At 54.8% G+C, this 19906-nt stretch overlaps 3 protein-coding genes and 1 non-coding gene across 10 annotated transcripts in view; 1 reads left to right on the forward strand and 3 right to left on the reverse strand.

Moving 5' to 3' along the window:
* Positions 1-3812: 3812 nt before the first annotated feature.
* On the reverse strand, positions 3813-3885 carry TRNAK-CUU. Its single transcript has one exon. It is a non-coding gene; the product is annotated as a tRNA-Lys (tRNA).
* Positions 3886-5023: 1138 nt separating this feature from the next.
* On the reverse strand, positions 5024-6082 carry LOC111162386 (translocase of inner mitochondrial membrane 29). Its single transcript, XM_022526771.1, has 2 exons — positions 5913-6082; positions 5024-5833 (listed from the first exon to the last, which is right to left on the reverse strand). Exons 1-2 carry the CDS (start codon positions 6004-6006, stop codon positions 5145-5147), a joined length of 783 nt encoding a protein of 260 aa, XP_022382479.1. The 5' UTR covers positions 6007-6082; the 3' UTR covers positions 5024-5144.
* Positions 6083-6159: 77 nt separating this feature from the next.
* On the forward strand, positions 6160-16129 carry LOC111162384 (Yip1 domain family member 2). Of its 7 annotated transcripts, none has more exons than XM_022526766.1 (10): positions 6160-6241; positions 6396-6456; positions 6808-6965; positions 7058-7138; positions 8109-8196; positions 9467-9583; positions 9675-9841; positions 9933-10115; positions 10202-10329; positions 16112-16129. In XM_022526766.1, exons 2-9 carry the CDS (start codon positions 6426-6428, stop codon positions 10310-10312), a joined length of 936 nt encoding a protein of 311 aa, XP_022382474.1. In that variant the 5' UTR covers positions 6160-6241; positions 6396-6425; the 3' UTR covers positions 10313-10329; positions 16112-16129. The 7 variants fall into 7 exon arrangements, with proteins under 7 accessions (XP_022382474.1, XP_022382471.1, XP_022382473.1 ...); XM_022526763.1 differs by lacking the exon at positions 16112-16129 and adding an exon at positions 10410-10530; XM_022526765.1 differs by lacking the exon at positions 16112-16129 and adding an exon at positions 10425-10530.
* LOC111162382 (coactivator associated arginine methyltransferase 1) overlaps positions 10835-19906 on the reverse strand; it is a 41498-nt gene continuing 32426 nt past the window's right edge. The window contains exons 7-16 of the mRNA XM_022526762.1: positions 19026-19116; positions 18763-18844; positions 13973-14058; positions 13693-13782; positions 13103-13240; positions 12928-13017; positions 12729-12841; positions 12566-12643; positions 12232-12310; positions 10835-12054 (exon numbers count right to left, since the gene is read on the reverse strand). Of these exons, the coding sequence (XP_022382470.1) occupies positions 11922-12054; positions 12232-12310; positions 12566-12643; positions 12729-12841; positions 12928-13017; positions 13103-13240; positions 13693-13782; positions 13973-14058; positions 18763-18844; positions 19026-19116 (980 nt within the window). The 3' untranslated portion in view covers positions 10835-11921. The remainder of the gene's footprint in view (positions 12055-12231; positions 12311-12565; positions 12644-12728; positions 12842-12927; positions 13018-13102; positions 13241-13692; positions 13783-13972; positions 14059-18762; positions 18845-19025; positions 19117-19906) is intronic.

Genomic DNA, 19906 nt, shown 5'->3' on the forward strand with positions numbered 1-19906 from the left:
GCAGGGGGCCACAGAGGGAGCAGGAGACAAGAAGACTCGCTGCTGAGCGGGGCCCCAGGATCACAGGGCTCCCATCCCAGGACCCTGAGATCATGATCTGAGCCAAAATCAAGAGTCAGAGGCTTAACTGACTAGGCCACCCAGGCATTCCTGGATCATATATTAGTTCTATTTTTAATTTTTTGAGGACCCTCCATACTTTTTTCCACAGAGGCTGCACTAATTTTCAATCCCAACAGTGCATGAGAGTATCCTGTTCTCCATGTCTTGGCCAACACTTGTTGTTTCTGTTTTTTGTTTTTTTTTTTTAAGATTTTATTTATTTATTTGTCAGAGAGAGAGAGAGCGAGCACAGGCAGACAGAGTGGCAGGCAGAGGCAGAGGGAGAAGCAGGCTGCCCACAGAACAAGGAGCCCGATGTGGGACTAGATCCCAGGATGCTGGGATCATGACCTGAGCCAAAGGCAGCTGCTTAACCAACTGAGCCACCCAGGCATCCCTGGTCTTTTTGATACTAGCTATTCTCATGTCATGAGGTGATACCTCATTGTGGTTTTATTTGCGTTTCCCTTATGGTTAGTGATTTGAGTATCTTTTCATGTACCTGTTGGCCATCTGTATGTCTTATTTGGAAAAATGCATATTCAGGTCCTCCCCCCCCTTTGTTAAATCAGCTTGAGTTTTGCAATCGAATTATATGAGTTCTTCATACATTTTGGATATTATCTGCTTATCAGATTTTTGATTTAGAAGTATTTTCTCCCATTTGGCAGGTTGCCTTTTCATTTTGTTGATGGTTTCCTTTGCTGTGAAGAAGCTATTTAGTTCGCTGTCATTCTACTTATTTATTTTTGCTTTTGTTGCCTGTGGTCCTTGGTGCCAAATCCAAAAACTCATCACCAAGACCGATGTTAAGGAGCTTACTGCTTGTTTTCCTCTAGGAGTTTTATGGTTTCAGGTCTTGCATTCTTTAACCCGTTTTGAGCTATTTCTTGTGTATGGTGTAGGATAGTTGCCCAGTTGCATCTTTTTCCCTGTTGCATTCTTTTGAATGTGGCTGTCCAGTTTTCCCAACACTTTATTTATGTTTATTATTTAAAGTGATGTATTTATTTATTTGAGAGAGAGACAGTGGGAGAGAGCATGAGAGGGGAGAAGGTCAGCGGGAGAAGCAGGCTCCCCATGGAGCTGGGAGCCCAACGCAGGACTCGATCCTGGGACTCCGGGATCATGACCTGAGCCCATAGCAGTTGCTTAACCAATTGAGCCACCAGGCGCCCCCAACACCATTTATTGAAGAGACTGTCCTCTACCCATTGTATGTTCTTGGCTCCTTTGTTGTAAATTAATTGGCCATTTGTGCATGGGTTTATTTCTGGCCTCTCTATTCTGTTTCATTGATCTGTGTGTCTGTTAGGTGCTGATACCATACCGTTTTGAATACTGCACCTTGTAATATACTTTCTCAGGAAGCGTGACGCCTCAGCTTTGTTCTTTCTTGAGACTGCCTTGACTATATAAGGGCTTCTGTGGTTTCCTACAAATTTTAAGACTTGGGGCGCCTGGGTGGCTCAGTGGGTTAAATAAATCCTCTGCCTTCAGCTCAGGTCATGATCCCAGGGTCCTGGGATCAAGCCCTGCATTGGGCTCTCTGCTCAGCAGGGAGCCTGCTTCCTCCTCTCTCTCTCTGCCTACTTCTCTGCCTGCTTGTGATTTCCGTCTGTCAAATAAATAAAATCTTTAAAAAAATTTTTTTAAGACTTTTTTTTTCTATTTCTGTGAAGTGCCATTGGAATTTTGGTAGAATTGTAGATTGTTTGGGGGTAGTATGGACATTTTAACAATATTCTTCCCATCCATGAGCACTAAGTATCTGCATTTATGTGTCTTCAATTTTTTTTTATCAATGTCTTGTAGTTTTTAGCATACAGGTCTTTCAGCTCCTTGGTTAAAATTATTCCTAAGTGGTGTTTTTGATGCAATTGTAAATGAGATTGCTTTCTCAATTTATTAGTTTGTGTAATGCAACATTTTTGTGTATTTTGTATCCTTCAACTTTACTAATCCTCCTTTCCAATTTGTTTGACTTTTTTTCTTATCTAATTGTTCTGGCCCAGGTCAATCACAAAGCTCCTGTGAAAGCTGGGATTCAAACCGTACTTTTTTTTTTTTTTTTTAAAGATTTTATTTTTCTGACACATAGAGAGAGAAATCACAAGCAGGCAGAAAGGCAGGCAGAGAGAGAGAGGAGGAAACAGGCTCCCCGCTCAGCAGAGAGCCCGACGTGGGGCTCGATCCCAGAACCCTGAGATCATGACCCGAGCCGAAGGCAGAGGCTTTAACCCACTGAGCCACCCAGGCGCCCCTCAAACCGTACTTTTAAGTCCCACTTCTTCCCAGACCCTACACTCCGTATGGAAAGAGATAGTTCGTCCGCTTTGCTGTTTCTGATACTGGTAGATTTGGGGCGGGGTGGGATCTCTTCTGGGCTGGGAGCCAGTCCTGCAATGCTTCCCTCTCCCCAGCAGGATCACACGAGCTCCTACCCACACTGGACACATGCGTCATCTCCTTTAACTCTTTCAGCATTTGCTGGGGCCCACACTGGACTAAGCGCTATAGGGTGTTGGGAGCTCACCAATGAACAGACACCTGGACCCACCCTTTGGGAGCCTGTGTATACCCCAACACCCAGTCCCCTTGTCTGATCTAACAATTCCAGTCCACGGGCTTTACAACTCAGGAGGCAAAAGGTACTGGAGAGAGGCGGCAAAAATATGGAGGACTCCTCTGGGAAAGGCTGACCTTCCAACCAAAGACAAAGACACACAGACTTTAGGCCTACACTAAGCCCCTAAATTCCTGGGAACACGGAGTTGTCTACTTGGTTGCCAATTGCTCCTTTCAGCTTCACACCTACAGGGGGTCTGCATGGGACCCACCCTGGCTGAATGTCACAAGTGGATTTGATAACCAGCTCAAGGGGTGAGGCCATGCGGCTCTTTCAGTACTTCTGATCACAGTGAGGAACAGGACTCGCTCGATGCGTGTGTCTTCAACCTTTCCCTGAGGTTGGTCAGTATCTCCGTTGAACAGAGACATCGGGATTTAGGCCTTTGGTAGGTAACACTGTAAGATTATAATTTAGTATCTGCCATATGTTTTCGTTAATTTCTTTTTCATATTCACTAACTCACTGTATTCAAGTTTTACGTACGGCTAATGAGAGCAGCATTTAGTAATGTCTGGTAGGAGGCTGTTAGGATCAAATACAGGACCCTGAGTTTGAGCAGTAAGGCCGCAGGGTTGGGAGTTAGAGCTTGAATCATGGTTGTGCCACAGCTTTGGAAAAACCAACTTTTTGAACATCACTTTTCCCCTATACAACATAGAGTTTGACTCGCAAGATGCACCTGTCCCAAAAATAAGGGTAGAAAATCCACTGGGGGCGCCTGGGTGGCTCAGTGGGTTAAAGCCTCTGCCTTTGGCTTGGTCATGATCCTAGGGTCCTGGGATCGAGCCCCGAGTCAGGCTCTCTGCTCGGCAGGGACCCTGCATCCCTCCCCCCAACCCCGCCTGCCTCTCTGCCTACTAGTGATCTCTGTCGAATAAATAAAAATCTAAGAATAAATAAATAAATTAAAAAAAAAAAAAAAACGCTGTGTCCAGCATACCCATAATATGAACCGAAGGTCTAAATACCAAAACTGAACAGCAAAACGCATGAACTCAAACACCACAACAAAGATGATTGTTTCATGGGGTTGCTTTGATTTTTTTGGTGTTTGGGGGTTTGTTTTTTGTAAGCTCTATGCCCAACATGGGGCTTGAACTCATGACCCCAAGATCAAGAGTCACGTGCTCTTCCAACTGAGCCAGCCAGGCAACCTTTCATGTCCCGGTTTTATTAACTAGCCACAGGCCACCTAGGAAACAGAGGTACCCTCATTCCTCTGTTTTTAAAGTAGAGTTATCACAACCTAAGTACTAGCTTTGTACACTAGCCTATTCCATCCCACAGGATTCTGGGTTTCCAGGGTTATTGAAATATAAAGAGAATCTGTGATTCTATAGCTAATTCCAGATCAGAAAATGTTTTTCCCTCCCAAATCACTTCAACATCACTGTTGTATGTGAGGGAAAAGGTTGTTTTTACAAAAAGATTCCCTGTAAAATCTGTACCACTGACAGTCCCCTGGTTTGGTACGGTTTATTGTAAAACGTTACCATTTGGGGTAAGCTGGGTGAAGGGTACAAAGAATGTCTTTGTGCTATTTTTCCTCTTTCCTCCGAAACTGTGTTTTTTTGTTTTGTTTTGTTTTGTTTTTTAATTTGACAGACAGAAATCACAAGCAGGCAGAGAGGCAGGCAGAGAGAGAAAGAAAGAGGAGGAAGCAGGCTCCCCGCCGAGCAGAGAACCCGACACAGGGCTCGATCCCAGGACCCTGGGATCATGACCAGAGCTGAAGGCAGAGGATTTAACCCATTGAGCCACCCAGGCGCCCCTGAAACTGTTTTTTTAGAGAGAGAAAGGGAAAGCAGAGAGGGAGTGAGAGAGAGAAGCAGACTCCCTGCTGAGCAGAGTTCCACTCAGGGCTTGATCCCCGGACCCTGAGATTATGACCACAGCGGAAGGCAGACGCTGGACTGGCCACCCAGGTGCCCCCCAGAAACTGTTTCTTAGCTTTATTTCAGAATGATTAAAACTACTACTCATGAAAATGAGGATAAGCTTTTCAACTCCAAATTTAAAATGAAAATCAGAATGGTCGTAGGACGCCTTGGGAGTCACCTGACAAATGGGATTAGCCTTGGTCGAGAAACTGTGAGGCTCAGTGAGGAAGGCTCATGTAGACTCACAAATAACTCGACAATGATAAACATCACATGGTCTTATCGCTTTGCTCTCCCCCAACTCCTAAACCAGCCCAGACGGAGACCTAAACCAAGCTAACTCTGAATTAGCTTCGGCTAACAGGAACGAGAGGAGAGTGGCCAAAAAGGCTGTGAAAACCCAAGGAAAAAATATTCTGCACATACTTTATTTAAGTCACTCTGCATCTGAGGCTCGCTCGCACCCACTGCACCATCCGCGGCAGGCGGTCCGCCACAGCTTGGGCCCGGTCTGCACCCAGGCCTGGGTCTCATCTGGGGACCTGCGACCGCACCAGGGAGTCGGCCTGACTCAGGGCGAGTTTGTCTTTCTTCTCCTTCTGCAAGACCTGCTCCTCCCACAGCGCCTGGTCCACCTGATCGTCGGTGAGCACGACAGGCTTGTACTTCTCGTCAAAAAGCCGCTCGTTGGTCTCGGAATGCAGCTGATGCGGCCCGACGACGCGCAGATGAGCCGGCAGGTGCTGGAACTCCTCGTCGTTGATGTCGCAGTCGCGCATCCGGGCGGCCAGCACCCACCAGCGGCCCACGAAGCCCAAGTCCAGGATTCGGTCCGGGAAGTCGGTCCAGCGGGGCTGCAGGTAGCGGCAGCGGGCCTGGTAGAGGCTGGCCTCGGCGTCCACGGGCGCCTCGTACACCATCGCGCAGAGGCCCAGGTTCACGTGGCGGAGGCGGCCGCGACCCCGCAGCCACAGCAGTCGCTGCACGTAGTCCTCGGAAGCGCGGTTGCGCGTGGCTGGGGCCAGCAGCAGAAGGGTCCCCGACGCATCCAGCAGCGCCTCCTCGAAGGCCGCCTCGCTCGGCGCCAGCGCACAGCAGGCCGCCGCGCCGCCCAGCAGCCCCGTATACACGGCCGCCCGCCAGGGCCGAGCCCGCGCCGCCGCCGCCGCGTCCCGGCAGGCCTCGGCGTAGTCCCGGAGCAGCACGCGGGCCCAGGAGCCTGAGGAGAGAGAAGCAGAACAAACAGGTGAGAGCAGGCCGCTGTGGCCACCCCCCCGCCGCCTCCCGCCGCTACTCACCCAACCGCGTCCACACGCCTGGCTTCGCGGCCGCTGGGCCACCAGACTCTTCTCGGTTTCGGGACCAAAACCTCTTCAGAGCGGCCGTCGCCATTCTCTTCCGGCTTGGCGTCCCTTTTCCGAAGAGAAACACCGTGAGTGCGAAGAAAAAGGCCCGGGGGCCTCCTGCGCAAGCCTGAGCAATGCCGGAAGTGGTTTCCCATCGGAAGAGGATAGAAAAGGGACCGGTGCCGGATGTTGCTGTCCGGGCTGAGCGGGGTCGGCTGTGGCGTGGAGGCGGGCCGCGCAGGCGCAGAGAGCTTGGGCCACGCCGACTGAGGCAGCGTCAGGTGAGGAGGGCGGGGTGCACCTGTGGGGCGGGGACGGCGAGTTTCACCCTCCGGCTCCGTGACTTAGCGGCCAAGCTGGGCTCGGGGCTGAGAGAGAGGCCCCGGGGGGCACCGAATAGGGTTGGGGGCGGGTGTCATTGGCCTCTGTCCTCAGAGCGGGATGCGGTGACGCCCCTGAGCGACCATGGCAGCGGCCGACGAGCTGGCCTTCCACGGTGAGTGCGGCGGCGACCCGGCCGGAACCTCCCACCCAGGTTCCAGCTGACCGCCAGCATGATTCCCCGTCAGCTGTGAGCCCTAACCCCGACCCAGGCAAGATGCCCATCCCGGCCTCGAACCCCACTCCCGGCAGAGCCTCTGTCCCAGAGTTGACCCCATCCCAGAACCAGCCTTAATCGCAGGCCCGGGCTAGGAGTGGGGGAACACGCCTTCCAGATGCTCATAATTTAGGAATCAGGGCCCTTCGCTGGCCCCAGTTGGAGTCTTGGCCCCCAGATGAGCCATGGACCAAACCAAATTGTCTTGACTCCCAAAACACGCCTGTATCCCATATTCCTTCTTGGTAGAGTTCGAGGAAGCTTCTGATCTGCTGGCCGAGACCCCAGATGCGGCCACCACCAGTGGAAGCAATCAGCTGACCCCACAGGGGCACGTGGCCGTGGCAGTGGACTCGGGTGGCAGTTATGGAGCTGAGGAGGAAGTGGAGGAGAGTGACAGGACTGCGGTGAGTCCCTGCAGGGCCCTGCCTGCCTCCCGCCTTGCCCCCAGCCTCTGCCCAGACTGTACGGGCGGCTACTGAAAGCCCATGCCGTTCAGCTCCTGCAGGAGGAGAAGCAGCAGCCCGGATTCTGGACGTTTGGCTACTATCAGAGTTTCTTTGACGTGGACACATCCCAGGTCAGGCCCGGGAAGCTGGTGGGATGGGGCTTGCAGTCACATGGGGCTTGAGCCACCATCACTGAGCCCTTCCTGGACACGGGAGTGCTGGGGATGCGCAGGTGGGAGAACAACGAGTTCCCCCCCCAGGCTGGCTGGATTAACTGATTATGGTGTGACCGGGGCTTGTGGGGAACACAGATGCATGTGCTCAGGCAGGTTAGAGAAGGGCCTCCTGGAGGAGGTGAGCAGTGTGCTGAGAGGGAAAGGAGAAGGAAGCCTCAGCTGGGCAGACTGAAGGAAAGCACGTGTTACAGGCACAGGGAACAGCAGATACAGAGGACCGGAGGTGAGAGAAGGCATGAAGTGTCACAGGAGCCCGCTGTCACTTGGTCTGGTTGGAGAGTGTGAAGTGGGGGACACGTAGGCGGAAGCCTAGAGCACAGAGGCCTCGTATGCTGTGTCAAGGAGTTTGGGTTTTATCCTGAGGGTGCTGGGAAGCCATCAACGGGTTTAGAGCAGGAGAGGAATGAGTGGAAGTAGCAGACATGGTGCAAGGACGGTGGGTCAGAGTCCCCAGGCCAGGAAGGGAAATAATAAACTTGGGGCGCGGAACAGGGGACATAGTGGAGAGAGATGTAGGCAGAAGGAGACCAAGGACTTGACTGTCCCCTACCTCACAGTCCAGACACGTCACAGCATGACAGGCTGTTCAGGGCAGCCAAGCCAAGGGAAGGGGAAGCAAAGGGAAAGATGACTGGCCCAGAAGATTCCTTCAGTTGGCAGCACACTGGGATGTTGAGACCGGCAGGGGGAACGGCTCCAGCCCGTCAAGAATCCAGCGGGAACATCTGAGTCCTTGCAGGCAGGGGAGATGGGAGGTCAGCAAGGAGGGAGCCTCTGAGGGCAGGGCAGGAGCTCGGCCCTCTCCTCTGTGGGGGCTAAAGGGCCCCGTGCAAGGCTTCCACTCTGAGCCCCACCTTGTCTCCAGGTCCTGGACCGAATCCGAGGCTCGCTGCTGCCCCGGCCTGGCCACAACTTTGTGCGGCACCATCTGCGGAATGGGCCGGACCTGTATGGTGAGTGGTGGTGTGCATTCAGCTGGAGAACTCACTCGGCACACGTGGACCGGGTGCCGGCCCATGGATTCCAGCTGAGAAGCAAGCAGGGGGCACGCCCAGAGAGCAAGGGGCACACGTTCTGTCTGGGGAGACGGTTATGTACAAGGCTTCCAAGGGCAGCAGGGCTCAGAAGAGCAAGCAGTTCAGAGCGTGTGAGTTGCCGTTTCGCATGGGTTGGACAGGGAAGACCCCTGTGAGAAAGATGAGAGAAGGATGAGGCCTTGTTGGTGTTAAGGGATGGTGCTGAGGAGATTTAGGGGAAGAACATTCCAGAAGGGGACACGGGTCCAGTGGTGGGGCAGTATTGTCCTTGGCATAGTGAGCTGCATGAGGTCACAGAGGTGACAGGAGGAGACTGCGCTTGCCGTACAGGTTTCCTTGAGAAGGAATCTCAGTTAAGGGCTCTGAGGCTTCCTCCGGCCATGGGGGCGGGGGGCGCGGGGCGGGAGCAGTGACTGCCATTTTCCATGTGTGGGATGGTGGGACCCAGCCCAGGTGGAGAACAGTGGTTAGACTGTGGACTAGATCTCAAAGTTGGAGCCGACAGGATGTCCTGACATGCCAGAGGGGGGTGGGAGGAGAGAGAGGCGAGGATGGCTCTGGGGTTTTCGTCGGGACTACCCGAAGGATGGACCTGTCTTTGACTGACTGGAAAGGCTGGGCAGGTTGGAGGGGAGAGCACAGGGGTGGGAGGCTGGAACTGGAGAGGCCTAGACGTGCCCATGGAAATGTTGACTATAAGCCTGTGGTTCAGGGCACAGACCGGACTTGAGATATTTGGGAGACATTAGGCTCGATGTGACATAAGGGCCGGAGGCTGGGCAGGATCGTGCAGGGGGTGAACACGGAGAGGAGGGGTAAGGACTGTGTCCTGAAGGTCCCCATTATTAAAGGGGCCAGGGACTTACAGATGTTGAGGAATTGCCAGGGGAGTGATGTGGCAGAAGCCAGGAGCATGAAGTCCTAGAAAGCACATGGGGAGTGTTTCCAGAAGAGGGAGATCAGCTACATACAGCAAAAGCTATCGACAAGTCAGGGAAGCTGAGGGACTGAGAGCCAGCACCGGCTTCAGCCACCCCAGGTCGTCATCACCGGTGATGTCGGGGGGAGTCAGGTCAGGGTGGAGGTAGCTCGGACCTTAGAAAGAGGCTTGGGTCCCGGCACAGTTGAGATGGGACAAGTCACCTGTCCCGGGAGTCCTGGGTTCCTCACCATACCCGACCCGCAGGCCCCTTCTGGATCTGCGCCACGCTGGCTTTCGTCTTGGCCATCACTGGCAACCTGACCCTGGTGCTGGCCCAGAGGAGAGACCCCTCTATCCATTACAGCCCCCAGTTCCACAAGGGTAAGTGAAGTGGGCGAGGCCCCGGTCCTGCCTGAGCTGGGAGTGCCGCGGAGCCCCAAGGGTGACGGCCTGCCTTATCCCCACCCCCCAGTGACCGTGGCCGGCGTCACCATCTACTGCTACGTTTGGCTGGTGCCGCTGGCGCTGTGGGCCTTCCTACGGTGGCGGAAGGGGGTCCGCGAGCGCATGGGGCCTTACACCTTCCTGGAAACCGTGTGCGTCTACGGCTACTCCCTCTTTGTCTTCATCCCCACCGTGGTAAGTGCGGCCCCAGGCTGCGGGGGGGGGGGGCGGCGGCGACAGGTGCCTGGTGGAAGGCCTGGCAACCAGCTGCCCATGTCACCCCCAGATCCTGTGGCTCATCCCTGTGCCATGGCTGCAGTGGCTCTTCGGGGGGCTGGCCCTGGCCCTGTCAGCCGCTAGCCTGGTGTTCACTCTCTGGCCTGTCGTCCGAGAGGACACCAGGTTGGTGGCTGCGGTGCTGCTCTCGACTGTCGTGCTGCTCCACGCCCTCCTGGCCGTGGGCTGTAAGGTACAGGCGATCAGGGCTGGGCCTTGGGCTGGGGGGGGGGTGTCACCGACTGTCCCCCAACACTGACCCCAAGGGCTTTGGCACAGTTTTACTTCTTCCAGCCGCTGCCTCTGGCGCACCCAGCCCCCCCAACGCAGGCTGCATCTCTGTCCCCAGACCTCCCGCCGCCGCCTACAGCTAGAGCCCACACCACCTAGGAATGCCCAGCCCAAAGGTGAGGCCGGTTTCCCGCGGCCCCTGGGGGCTTCTCCCGCCCTTCCTCCCCGAGGCCAGGAGTCACAGCTCCGCTCCCAGGCGTCTCTCTTTCAGGCCCAGCATGAGGGGACACCACTGCCCGCCCTGCCCCTCAGATGATGACCGAAGTCTCCCCTGACACCTTGAGATCACTCTGCTGCTTTCCAGACTTTTCTTACAAAGCAAACACTTTTATTTTCTATGCAAAGGTGATTCCGAGAATTTGTAGAAAGGTGGGAAAAGGGCAGCTAAGCAGAGAGCTTCCGGGGGGGGGCTAGTGCCCCCGGGCTCCCCGCCAGATCTTCTGCTTTCCTTGATGGGACACATGGGAGAGCAGACAGGGCCACCCCGGCCTCAACTGTGCCTGCCCTTCCTGGGTGCCCAGGGAGCGGGTCCCAGGGCCGAGCCTGAGCTCCACCACGGCCGTGTTCGGGGGGGGGGGGGTCAGCAACGGGGGAGCAGAAGTAGAAGAAAACTGCCTGTGCTGACACATACATTTCCTTGTTTATTTGTTTTGTTGGGGCAGGGGGGCAGAGGTCCCTGCAAGGCCCCTTCCCGGCTGGGGAGGGACCAGAATGCCATCATAGTAATAGGGACTGGAGCGTCTACAAATATCGAGGGAAGTAAACAGGCCTAATGTGAGCTACGAGGGAAAAGGTTGCCTTCCACGATCGATTCTTGAGGTTTCCCATGTCGGCCCCAAGCGGCTGACAGTGACCCTTCCCTCCAGGCCCGGGGCCCATGGGACCACCTGTTCTAACTCTTGGCAGGGGTGGGGGAGGGGACCTGCAGGGGCTCAGGGACAGGACAGCAGCAAGAGGCAGGGGCCGAGGACGGAGGGCCTTCCCGACAGCCGGGGTGGGTTGTACATTCAAGTGTGAGGTGAACCCTTTGGTGGGAGGGGGGGCCTCGGGTCTCCAGAGGCCTGGCCCCACCCCTGTCCCGAAGACTCGGCAGGGCTGCCCCTCACCACTGAACCTCTGAGTGGGGGGAGAGGGGCTGCTGGCTCGGCCCGGCCGGCCTGGTTTCTCAGAGGGTCTGTGGATTGACACTGGTTCTTCTCGTAAAAAAATAAAATTAAAAAAAGCAGCATGTCACGCCCATTGTGACCAAGGCCTGGTAGTTGAAGGGGAGGCCCCGCCCAGTCAGGACCGCCTTCCCACTGGACACAGGCAAGGGGGGGGCAGGCGCCAGGGGACCGGGTGGGGTGGCAGCTGCTCCCCGCGCGCCCCCCCCACACCGGGCCTGCAGCTGTTAGCCCCGGACACGCCTGTTACAGATGTCAAACCCAGGTCAGGGTGGAGGGCAGGAGGGGGAAACAGGGCTCCCACGACATGATCTTGTGTAAAATATGGCAGCGACACACGCTCAGGGCCAAGATGTGGGTGGGCGGTGGAAAGGGGACGGCGGCGGCGACGTGTAGAAAAGTGTCCGAGTTCCCAGAGCAGAGGGCTGGGGCCGGGTGCTGGGGCTTCCCCCGTGTGGGGGTGAGAGCCGCCCAGGCGGGGAGGGGGTGGGCAGGGTGTTCATTTGGTTTCCTGGTGCTGTCAGTCTGTTCCACGCCGGAGGGGCCTAGCTCCCGTAGTGCATGGTGTTGGTCGGGATGGACATGGGGGAGGCCATGGAGATGGCGGGGCCGCCCATGGTGAACTGGCTGTTGACCGCGTAGTGGGCGCTGGAGCCGCCGCCGCTGCTGCCCTGGGCGGCGGGGGGCCGGGGGGGGGGGGGGGGGGGGGGGGGGGGGGGGGCCCGCCCCCCCCCCCCCCCCCCCCCGCCCGCCCAGACCCGCGGCAGAGTCAGACAGAAACAGAGAGCAGGCGAGAGGGCAGGCGGGCGGCCCGGGGTCCGCACACTCACACCCGCGGGGCCCCGCTCCCGCCGCCCACCATTACCTTGGACAATCCCCGTGCTCATTATGGAGCCCATCCGGGAGTGGGTGTGATTGACAATCCCCGTGTTGGCTGCGCAGCGAGAGGGAGGGAGGAAGGAAGGGAGACGGCGTCACCGCCCCCGGCCCGGCCCACGCGCTCGTCACTAGGGTGTGGGGAGGGTGGGCGCGGCGGCTGCAGAGCGAGGCAGAGAAGAACGGAACGCGGGGCCTCTGCCGGGAGCCCCAGGAAGAGAAGGGAGTGACGGCGACCGTGGCGCAGAGAGCCCAGGCCCTAGAGAACTGTGGCCGCCCACCCCGCCGCCCCCAGGCCCCAGGGGACACTCACCTAAAGGAATCAGGTTGTTGTGGCCCACGCTGGAGCCGCCGGCTATGACACTGCTCAGGTCGTAGGCGGTCGGCATCCCTGTGTGCAGAGCGGGCGAGGTCAGGGGTGGGGAGGCCGTGTCCCGCCACAGGAGCGCCCCGCCCCGCCCCCACCGGCCACTCACCAGCCACGGCCATCCCGCTGCTGAGGTTGTAGGTGCTGCCCGTGTTCCACATGTTCTCCGAGGGGGACGTGTAGTGGGAGCCGGGCGGGGGCGAGGGCGTCGTGCCTGTGTATCTGCAGCACAGACAGACCAGCGCGCAGGGCTGAGAGGCCGCAGCGCAGGGCGGGCCCCCCCTGTGTAGGCTCCGGGCCCATCCTACCTGAAGAAGGGATTTTTCAGATCCAGGAGGTTACTGGATTTGGAGCCCGTCTGGTCTACCTGGGCCACAATACTGATGTCATAGCTCTGTCTGCAGAGAGGACAGGGCAGGACGGCCATGAGCGGGCTGGGGAGACAGACCCCTGCCTGCCCCAGCCCCGGGCGGCAGCTCCCACCTCTTGTTGGCAATAAGCAGACATGTCCCTGAGAGCGTGTCCCCGGCCTTGGCGAACAGTGGTGACTGGAACAGGCAGCGGACCTGGTACCAGTGGGTCAGGGGCTCCGTCGGGGCCGTGGACAGCCATACTGTCATTCTGCCAAGCAAGGACAGGCACATGCGGGACCAGGCTGCAGCCTCCACCCTGTGCGCCTCGAGCTCTCCCCGGGTGTCTCCGATGGGTCCCCTGGGGCCCTAGAGCTGAGACGCTGGCTGGCGCAGCATCCCAGGCACACGCCTATGCACACACGTCCATGTGCACGCACACACCACAGCTAGGACGGGCCCACTCACCCTGACCTCTGCCGAGAGACGGAGACCAGGCCCCATGAAGGACAGTTACTGAGAACAAGACAGACGCCCCCCACCAACAACAGTCTCTGGCTCAGAGGGGAGCTCTCATTGCTTTTGCAGGAACAGGGAGCCTAGAGCAGTCCTGTCCTGTCCTGTCCTAGCCCCGAGCCCACCCTGGGGATCACAACTGCAGGGAAGTCGCTGGGACTGGGCCAGGGCGGCGCACGTAGCACGCCCTGCGCTCTTTGCACTCACATGGAGCCGATGAAGGCGACATCAAACCAGAAAGCCAGGCCGTGAACTAGCCCGGAATGCAGCATGTGGAATTTGAATGGGATTTCTATCCTGGAAGGCAAAGTGCAGTGATTGCTGGGGAAGCCGAACAGGGACGGCCAGGAGAGAACAGGGGTGGCTGGGTGCAGTGTCCCGGGGCCCCTGCCGGCCCGCCCTGGGGCAGAGAAGGCCTGAGGGATTCTGTGCCGGTCCTGGACCCTAGCAGGAGCCAGGCTTAGCAGCGGGGCATGGGTGCCAGTACCTGTGCAAATCTCCTTCTTTGGCTTCTAAGAAGTTCACTGTGTACTTGACAGACTTGGCCATCAGGATCCGGATGTCAAATGTGTCCTGGGAGAGACCACAGTGTGACTTGGCTTCAGGCACAGAGGCCAGCTGGGAAGGGGAGAGCTCTGCCCCTTCTCCCTGTCTGGCCACGGCTTTGAGGCCGTTCGGCTAAAACCATTCTCGGACATGCTGGGGGCAGGGGGGACGAAGTGTCTCGCCACCACAGAGGACAATGAGGCAACAGCCCTCAAAATAACCATTCACGTGCACTAGAGACTTGGCAGCTCCCCTTCTGGGAGTCTGACCTACACGTGTGTGTGGATGTGTCCAAGCTTGCACACACACAACTAGACGCGCTCTGGAAACTGCCTAATGACGCCACCAACGTCCCGTCCGTCAAGAGACTGAGCAAGAAGGGGGAGGTTGTTCGTGAACTGGTGGGGAGGGTCTCAAGACGGACTAAGTTAATAAGCAAACGGGGGAACTGTGCTGCCGTCCACACCCGCCAAGCTGGAGGCTTTAGGGCAGACGGATGCTCCTGTGAGCAACTACAGCAGCTGAATAAAATACTGTCGGGGGAGCCTAGTTTGCGAGTCAGGAAGAGCAACAGTGGCGGCCGCCGCTCTGGGAGCCAAGATCCTGGAGACACGCTTTTCCGCCTGTGCCTTTCCCCTTGGGGCAGGACCTTCTGGCGGCCTCCCGGGATGGGGACAGCAAAACGGGGGCTCAGGGTCACCAAGGCAGCTAGAATTCCAGGGCTCAAGAAACGAACAAAAGGGAAATGCAGAAACAGGAGGTGGGCGTTCTGCACGGGATCCCACTCCGCGGTGTGGGCCAATTCCCCAGCCGCACGGGCCGGGGGCTGAGGCGGAGAACTCACGCGGGAGCCACTCGGAAGACGCTGATAGACCCAAGGGGAGGTTCAGCCGTACACGAGTGCTGGACGAGGAGCCTCGTGAAGCAGCCACCAGGCTTGCACTGAGACCACTGACCACCGGGCCCTAAAGCAGCAGTTCCCCAAATGTGGTCCCTTCCAGAGCACTTGCAAGGTCAAAACTATTTTTCGTGATAATACTAAGATGTTTTCTGCCTTTTTCTTTGGTTCATTCACCAACTGAACACAGAAGTAGACTCCAACTGTCTTCTATTAAGCCAGACATTAAAGAGATTTGCAAATTAAAAATGCCAACTGTGGGGCTCCTGGGTGGCTCAGCTGGTTAAGCATCGGCCTTCGGCCCAGGTCATGATCCTTCGGTTCTTGGATCGAGCCCCACATTGGGCTCCCTGCTCAGTGGGGGACCTAATTCTCCCTCCCCTCCCCGCTCATGCTCTCTCTTGCTATCTCTGTCTATCTCTGTCAAATAAATAAAAATCTTAAAAGAGACACCCGGGTGGCTCAGTTGGTTAAGTAGCTGCCTTTGGCTCAGGTCATGATCCCAGGGTCCTGGGATGGAGACTCACATCAGGCTCCCTGCTCAGAGGGAAGCCTGCTCCTCTGTCTCCCTCTGCCTGCTGTTCTGCCTACTTGTGATCTCTCTCAATCTGTCAAATAAATAAAATCTTAAAAAAAAAATCTTTAAAAAAAGCCAATTGTTCTCACTGAAAAGTTTTGGAAAATCCGTTTTTTACTTAAAGATACTATGTATGTTGGGCACCTGGGTGGCTCAGTCAGTTAAGCGACTGCCTTTGGCTCAGGTCATGATCCCAGGGCCCTGGGATTGAGTCCTACGTTGGGCTCCCACTACTCTGTGGGGAGCCTGCTTCTCCCTCTCCCTCTGCCTGCCACTCCCCCTGCTTGTTCTCTCTCTCCCTCTGTCAAATAAATAAAATCTTTTTAAAAAATACTATTTATGGGGGCACTTGGGTGGCTCAGTGGGTTAAAGCCTCTGCCTTCGGCTCAGGTCATAATCCCAGGGTCCTGGGATCAAGCCCTGCATCGGGCTCTCTGCTCTGCAGGGAGCCTGCTTCCTCCTCTCCCTCTCTGACTGCCTCTCTGCCTACTTGTGATCTCTGTCAAATAAATAAAATCTTAAAAAAATTTTATGTTAACATGTAATGGGCTTGTTATTTTAAAACATGTATTTTTAAAATTTTTTGGCTTTTTTTTTTTAAGTAGGTTCCACATCCAGCGTGGCGCCCAACACAGGGCTTGAACTCACGATCCGGAGATCAAGATCTGAGGTGAGGTCAAGAGTCAGATGCTCCACCGACTGAGCCACCCAGGCTCCCCATCTTGGACTTAATTTTTTTTTTTTTAAAGATTTTATTTGTTTATTTGACAGAGAGAGATCACAAGTAGGCAGAGAGGCAGGCAGAGAGAGAGAGAGGGAAGCAGGCTCCCTGATGAGCAGAGAGCCCGATGCGGCACTCGATCCCAGGACCCTGAGATCATGACCTGAGCTGAAGGCAGAGGCTTAACCCACTGAGCCACCCAGGCGCCCATCTTGGACTTAATTTTTAATACCAAGAGATACTGACAGTGTAGCAATAGCTAGAACACTAACACAAGCTCTTTAGGATCCCCCAGTTTTAAGAACATGAACAGGTGACCTGAGACCAAAACGCTTAAAAAACCATTGCCCTATAGGAAGCCAAGAAATAGCCCAGCAAAAGTCAAGTCTGAAAAGCAGCCTCAAAATATGTCAAATGCCTGAAAAGGCCAAAGTGATCTATCTATATGGCTAATTGCCTGAAGAAAAATCCTTGAGAGGGAAAACATCATCCACAGCCTCCATATTTGATTCTGGCATCGAATAAGCAGGTATACTGAGAGAACCAAAGGATGAGAACAAAAAAACTAAGAGAGAGAACAAAAAAACTAAGAGAGTAAACAAAAAAGAGAAATACACTTAGCACCTACATACTAAAAGTGACCAGAAACTTATAGATGTACAAGGAAAAAAAAAAAAAAGAAAAAAATGAAGAATTTCAGATAACACAGATAAGAAATAAGCAAAATGAGATCCTGGAACTGAAATTAAGAATTAGAAAATCAGGGGCACCTGGGTGGCTCAGTGGGTTAAGCCTCTGCCTTCGGCTCGGGTCATGGTCTCAGAGTCCTGGGATTGAGCCCCACATGGGGCTCTCTGCTCAGCGGGGAGCCCGCTTCCCACCCCGCAACTGCCTCTCTGCCTATTGGTGATCTCTCTCTCTCTCTGTCAAATAAATAAATAAAATCTTTTTAAAAAAAAGGAATAAGAAAATCAGCTTAAACAGCAAAGAGAAGACTGGGACTGGGAGATGGATCAGTAGGAAATATGAAAATGAAGCAATTAGAGAAAAAAGGATGGAAAATGCAGAAAAGAGCATAAGAATCATCTGACACAAAAGGTCTTAGGAGAAGAAAGAGAATGGGGCAGAGGTAGTGTTTAAAGAGATAGTGTCCAAGAGTTTCCCCAAAACTAGTGAAAAACATCAAGTGGGGGGAAACAATAACAATTTTTAAAAAAAATGTAGAATAAATTTTAAAAAGATGAGAAATTTATACCCATAAAGACCAGTAATCACATCAAATGTAAAATGGTCTCAATGTTGTAATCAAAAGACAAAAATGTCAGTCTGGTTAAAAAACAAATCCCAAATATGTGCTGCTTCCACAAAACAAACCTTAAGTAATAAGGACACAGAAAGGTTGAGGTCGGCTGGAGAAGCAAAGGGAGCCCGATGTGGGACTTGATCCTGGGACTCCACAATCATGCCCTGAAATGGAGGCAGTCACTTAACCAACTGAGCCACCCAGGCGCCCAGGACACAGAAAGGTTGAAAATAGAAAGATGGAAAACATAAACTGTACAAAGATTAACCAAAAGAAAGCCAAGGTAGCTGAACTACTAACAGAAAAAAAAAGGGGGGTGGTTAGGGCAACTAGTACTACTTGAGAGAAAAAAGGAACATTTTTTATGATGACAAAAGGATAAATCTAAGAGGAAGATACAATAATCCTAACCTGTATGCACCTAATAAATTAGTGCCTAAAAACATAAAGCAAAAACTCAGGAACGGGAAATCTACAATCGGCAATAGGAAAAAGCAGAACCTTCCCTCCACCACCACCCAACATTAGGAGATAGACAAGATTTGACCAACATGATTAACTAACCTGACAATGTAACACTGTACTCAACACATGATAAATACGCATTTTTCTCAAGTATACACAGAACTTTAACCAAAAGAGACCATGTAAGTGGGCATAAAGCAACGGTAGACAAATTTCAAAGGACTGAAATCATACAGTGTATGTTCTCTGACCATAGAAAGAAAAAGAGTGTGTTGATTATGCTATGTTTTGAGAAGGATTATATACATATGGATGTATTTGTGTGTGTATTTATACATATACACAAATTTGTATATGCACATCTAGATATAAAACTTCTGAAAAGATATACAAAAAATACTGTCTGCCTATATGCTTTTCAGTTTTATATTTTTTTGATTTTTGAACCACAGGTCTGGGTCAGTTCAAAAATCTCGATTAAAACCAATTAAAATCAGTTCACCAGGAATCAGGCCCACAGCAGTGGGCACGTCCTGCATGCTTACTGTGCGTGAAAGCACCCTCCACGCACTGCCACTTTCCCCCGACATTCCTACGTGAGAGTTCTGTGTCGCAGCCGAAGCAAGAACTCAGTGGGGACAGTGGCTTTCCTAGGGCCGCACAGCTCGCACAAGGCCTGACAGGAAAGACCACGGCCTCCTCTTGTCACCCCAGAGGAGGGCCATGCCCAGTGCTAACTGCAACAGTGCCTCGGGTGCCCCACTCACCACCACAGGCTGCCGGAAATACTCGTCCACCGCAGCACCTCGGAGGGCTGACAGGTCCACTCCATGGAAAGATGGCTGGTACCTGCAGAAAGCCCCCATCCCCCACAGCAAGGTCACCAGCAGCAGGAGAGACAGGTGGGGCAGGCTGCCTTTTCTCCCAGCTGGCCCTCATCCAGCCCAAGTCTTTCAGGTCCTACTGAGGATGAGGAGAAGGCGAGAAGCGGGCTGTCCCTGAGAAGGCAGGACGCCCAGGTCACACTCACCAGAAGTTGGCCTTGGTGAACTGCTCCATGTAGAGCTGTTCATCCGTGAAGGGTGCGAGATGGACGTCACCAATGGTGGGGAACATGTTTCCTGGGGGTGGGGGCAGGGAGGGGTGCTGCCGTCAGCGCGGAGCGTCCCAACCGGCCTGGCAGAGCTTCCAAACGGCCCCAAGATGCCCAAGCCTGGGACTGCCCAGCCTCTCTCTCATTCACCGGCACGTTCGCGCGACACAGAGGTCGTGAGCACCTTCTCTCCCTCCAGCCAAGATGAACACTTGACACGCACAGACTCGTTACACTCGGCCGGCCAGCCAGGGAGGCAGGAAGGCCTGTCCTACTGTCCCACTACTAGGGCGGGGAGCTACGAAGGCACCCGCCAAAGCCTCAGGGCAAGCAAGTGGGGCCTGGAGCGCACAGCCAGGCCTCCGGGTCCCCGTGCCGTCCGACAGGCGGGGTCTCGCGGGTGCCGTCGTCCACGGACAGGCGCGCAGCCAGGGAAGGCGAGGCAAAGCTCTCCGGACAGAGTGAAGGTGAGGCCTTGGCTACACTGTCCGGCCCTCGGATGAGGCCAGAGGCTGGGTGGAGGGTTTCGTTGAACCCCAAGCTCTGGCATACAGGGTGGGCCACTGGTCTGCCCTGGTCTGCGACATGGCCTGAAAGGGGAAGGGGCAGGAGGGCAGGGTCCTCCCTCGGACTGATTTGGTGAACAGCCCGATGAGCCAGCGGCAGCGAGCACCAGGGCTCAGGAGGCCCCACCAGCCTGGGTAACTCGGGCCCTGGGTCACCTGGTCTCCAGATGTGGGCCTCCTTTCCTCCTATGCAGGCGAGGGGGGCCCGGAGGCAGGACTCTGCCTTCTCGTCCGGCTACAGGCTCAGCTGAA

Source organism: Enhydra lutris, unplaced genomic scaffold (genome assembly GCF_002288905.1).
Source record: "Enhydra lutris kenyoni isolate GAN:26980312 unplaced genomic scaffold, ASM228890v2 scaffoldscaffold92, whole genome shotgun sequence".
NCBI lineage: Eukaryota > Metazoa > Chordata > Mammalia > Carnivora > Mustelidae > Enhydra > Enhydra lutris.

Excerpts from the sequence above, each read along its gene's own strand:
- LOC111162386 (XM_022526771.1), bottom strand. The coding sequence starts at position 6,006 with ATGGCGACGGCCGCTCTGAAGAGGTTTTGGTCCCGAAACCGAGAAGAG. Across the intron at positions 5,834-5,912 it reads AGGCGTGTGGACGCGGTTGG|GCTCCTGGGCCCGCGTGCTG; the intron begins GTGAGTAGCGGC and ends CTCTCTCCTCAG.
- LOC111162384 (XM_022526766.1), top strand. The coding sequence starts at position 6,426 with ATGGCAGCGGCCGACGAGCTGGCCTTCCACG. Across the intron at positions 8,197-9,466 it reads GAATGGGCCGGACCTGTATG|GCCCCTTCTGGATCTGCGCC; the intron begins GTGAGTGGTGGT and ends CCCGACCCGCAG. Across the intron at positions 9,842-9,932 it reads TTGTCTTCATCCCCACCGTG|ATCCTGTGGCTCATCCCTGT; the intron begins GTAAGTGCGGCC and ends TGTCACCCCCAG.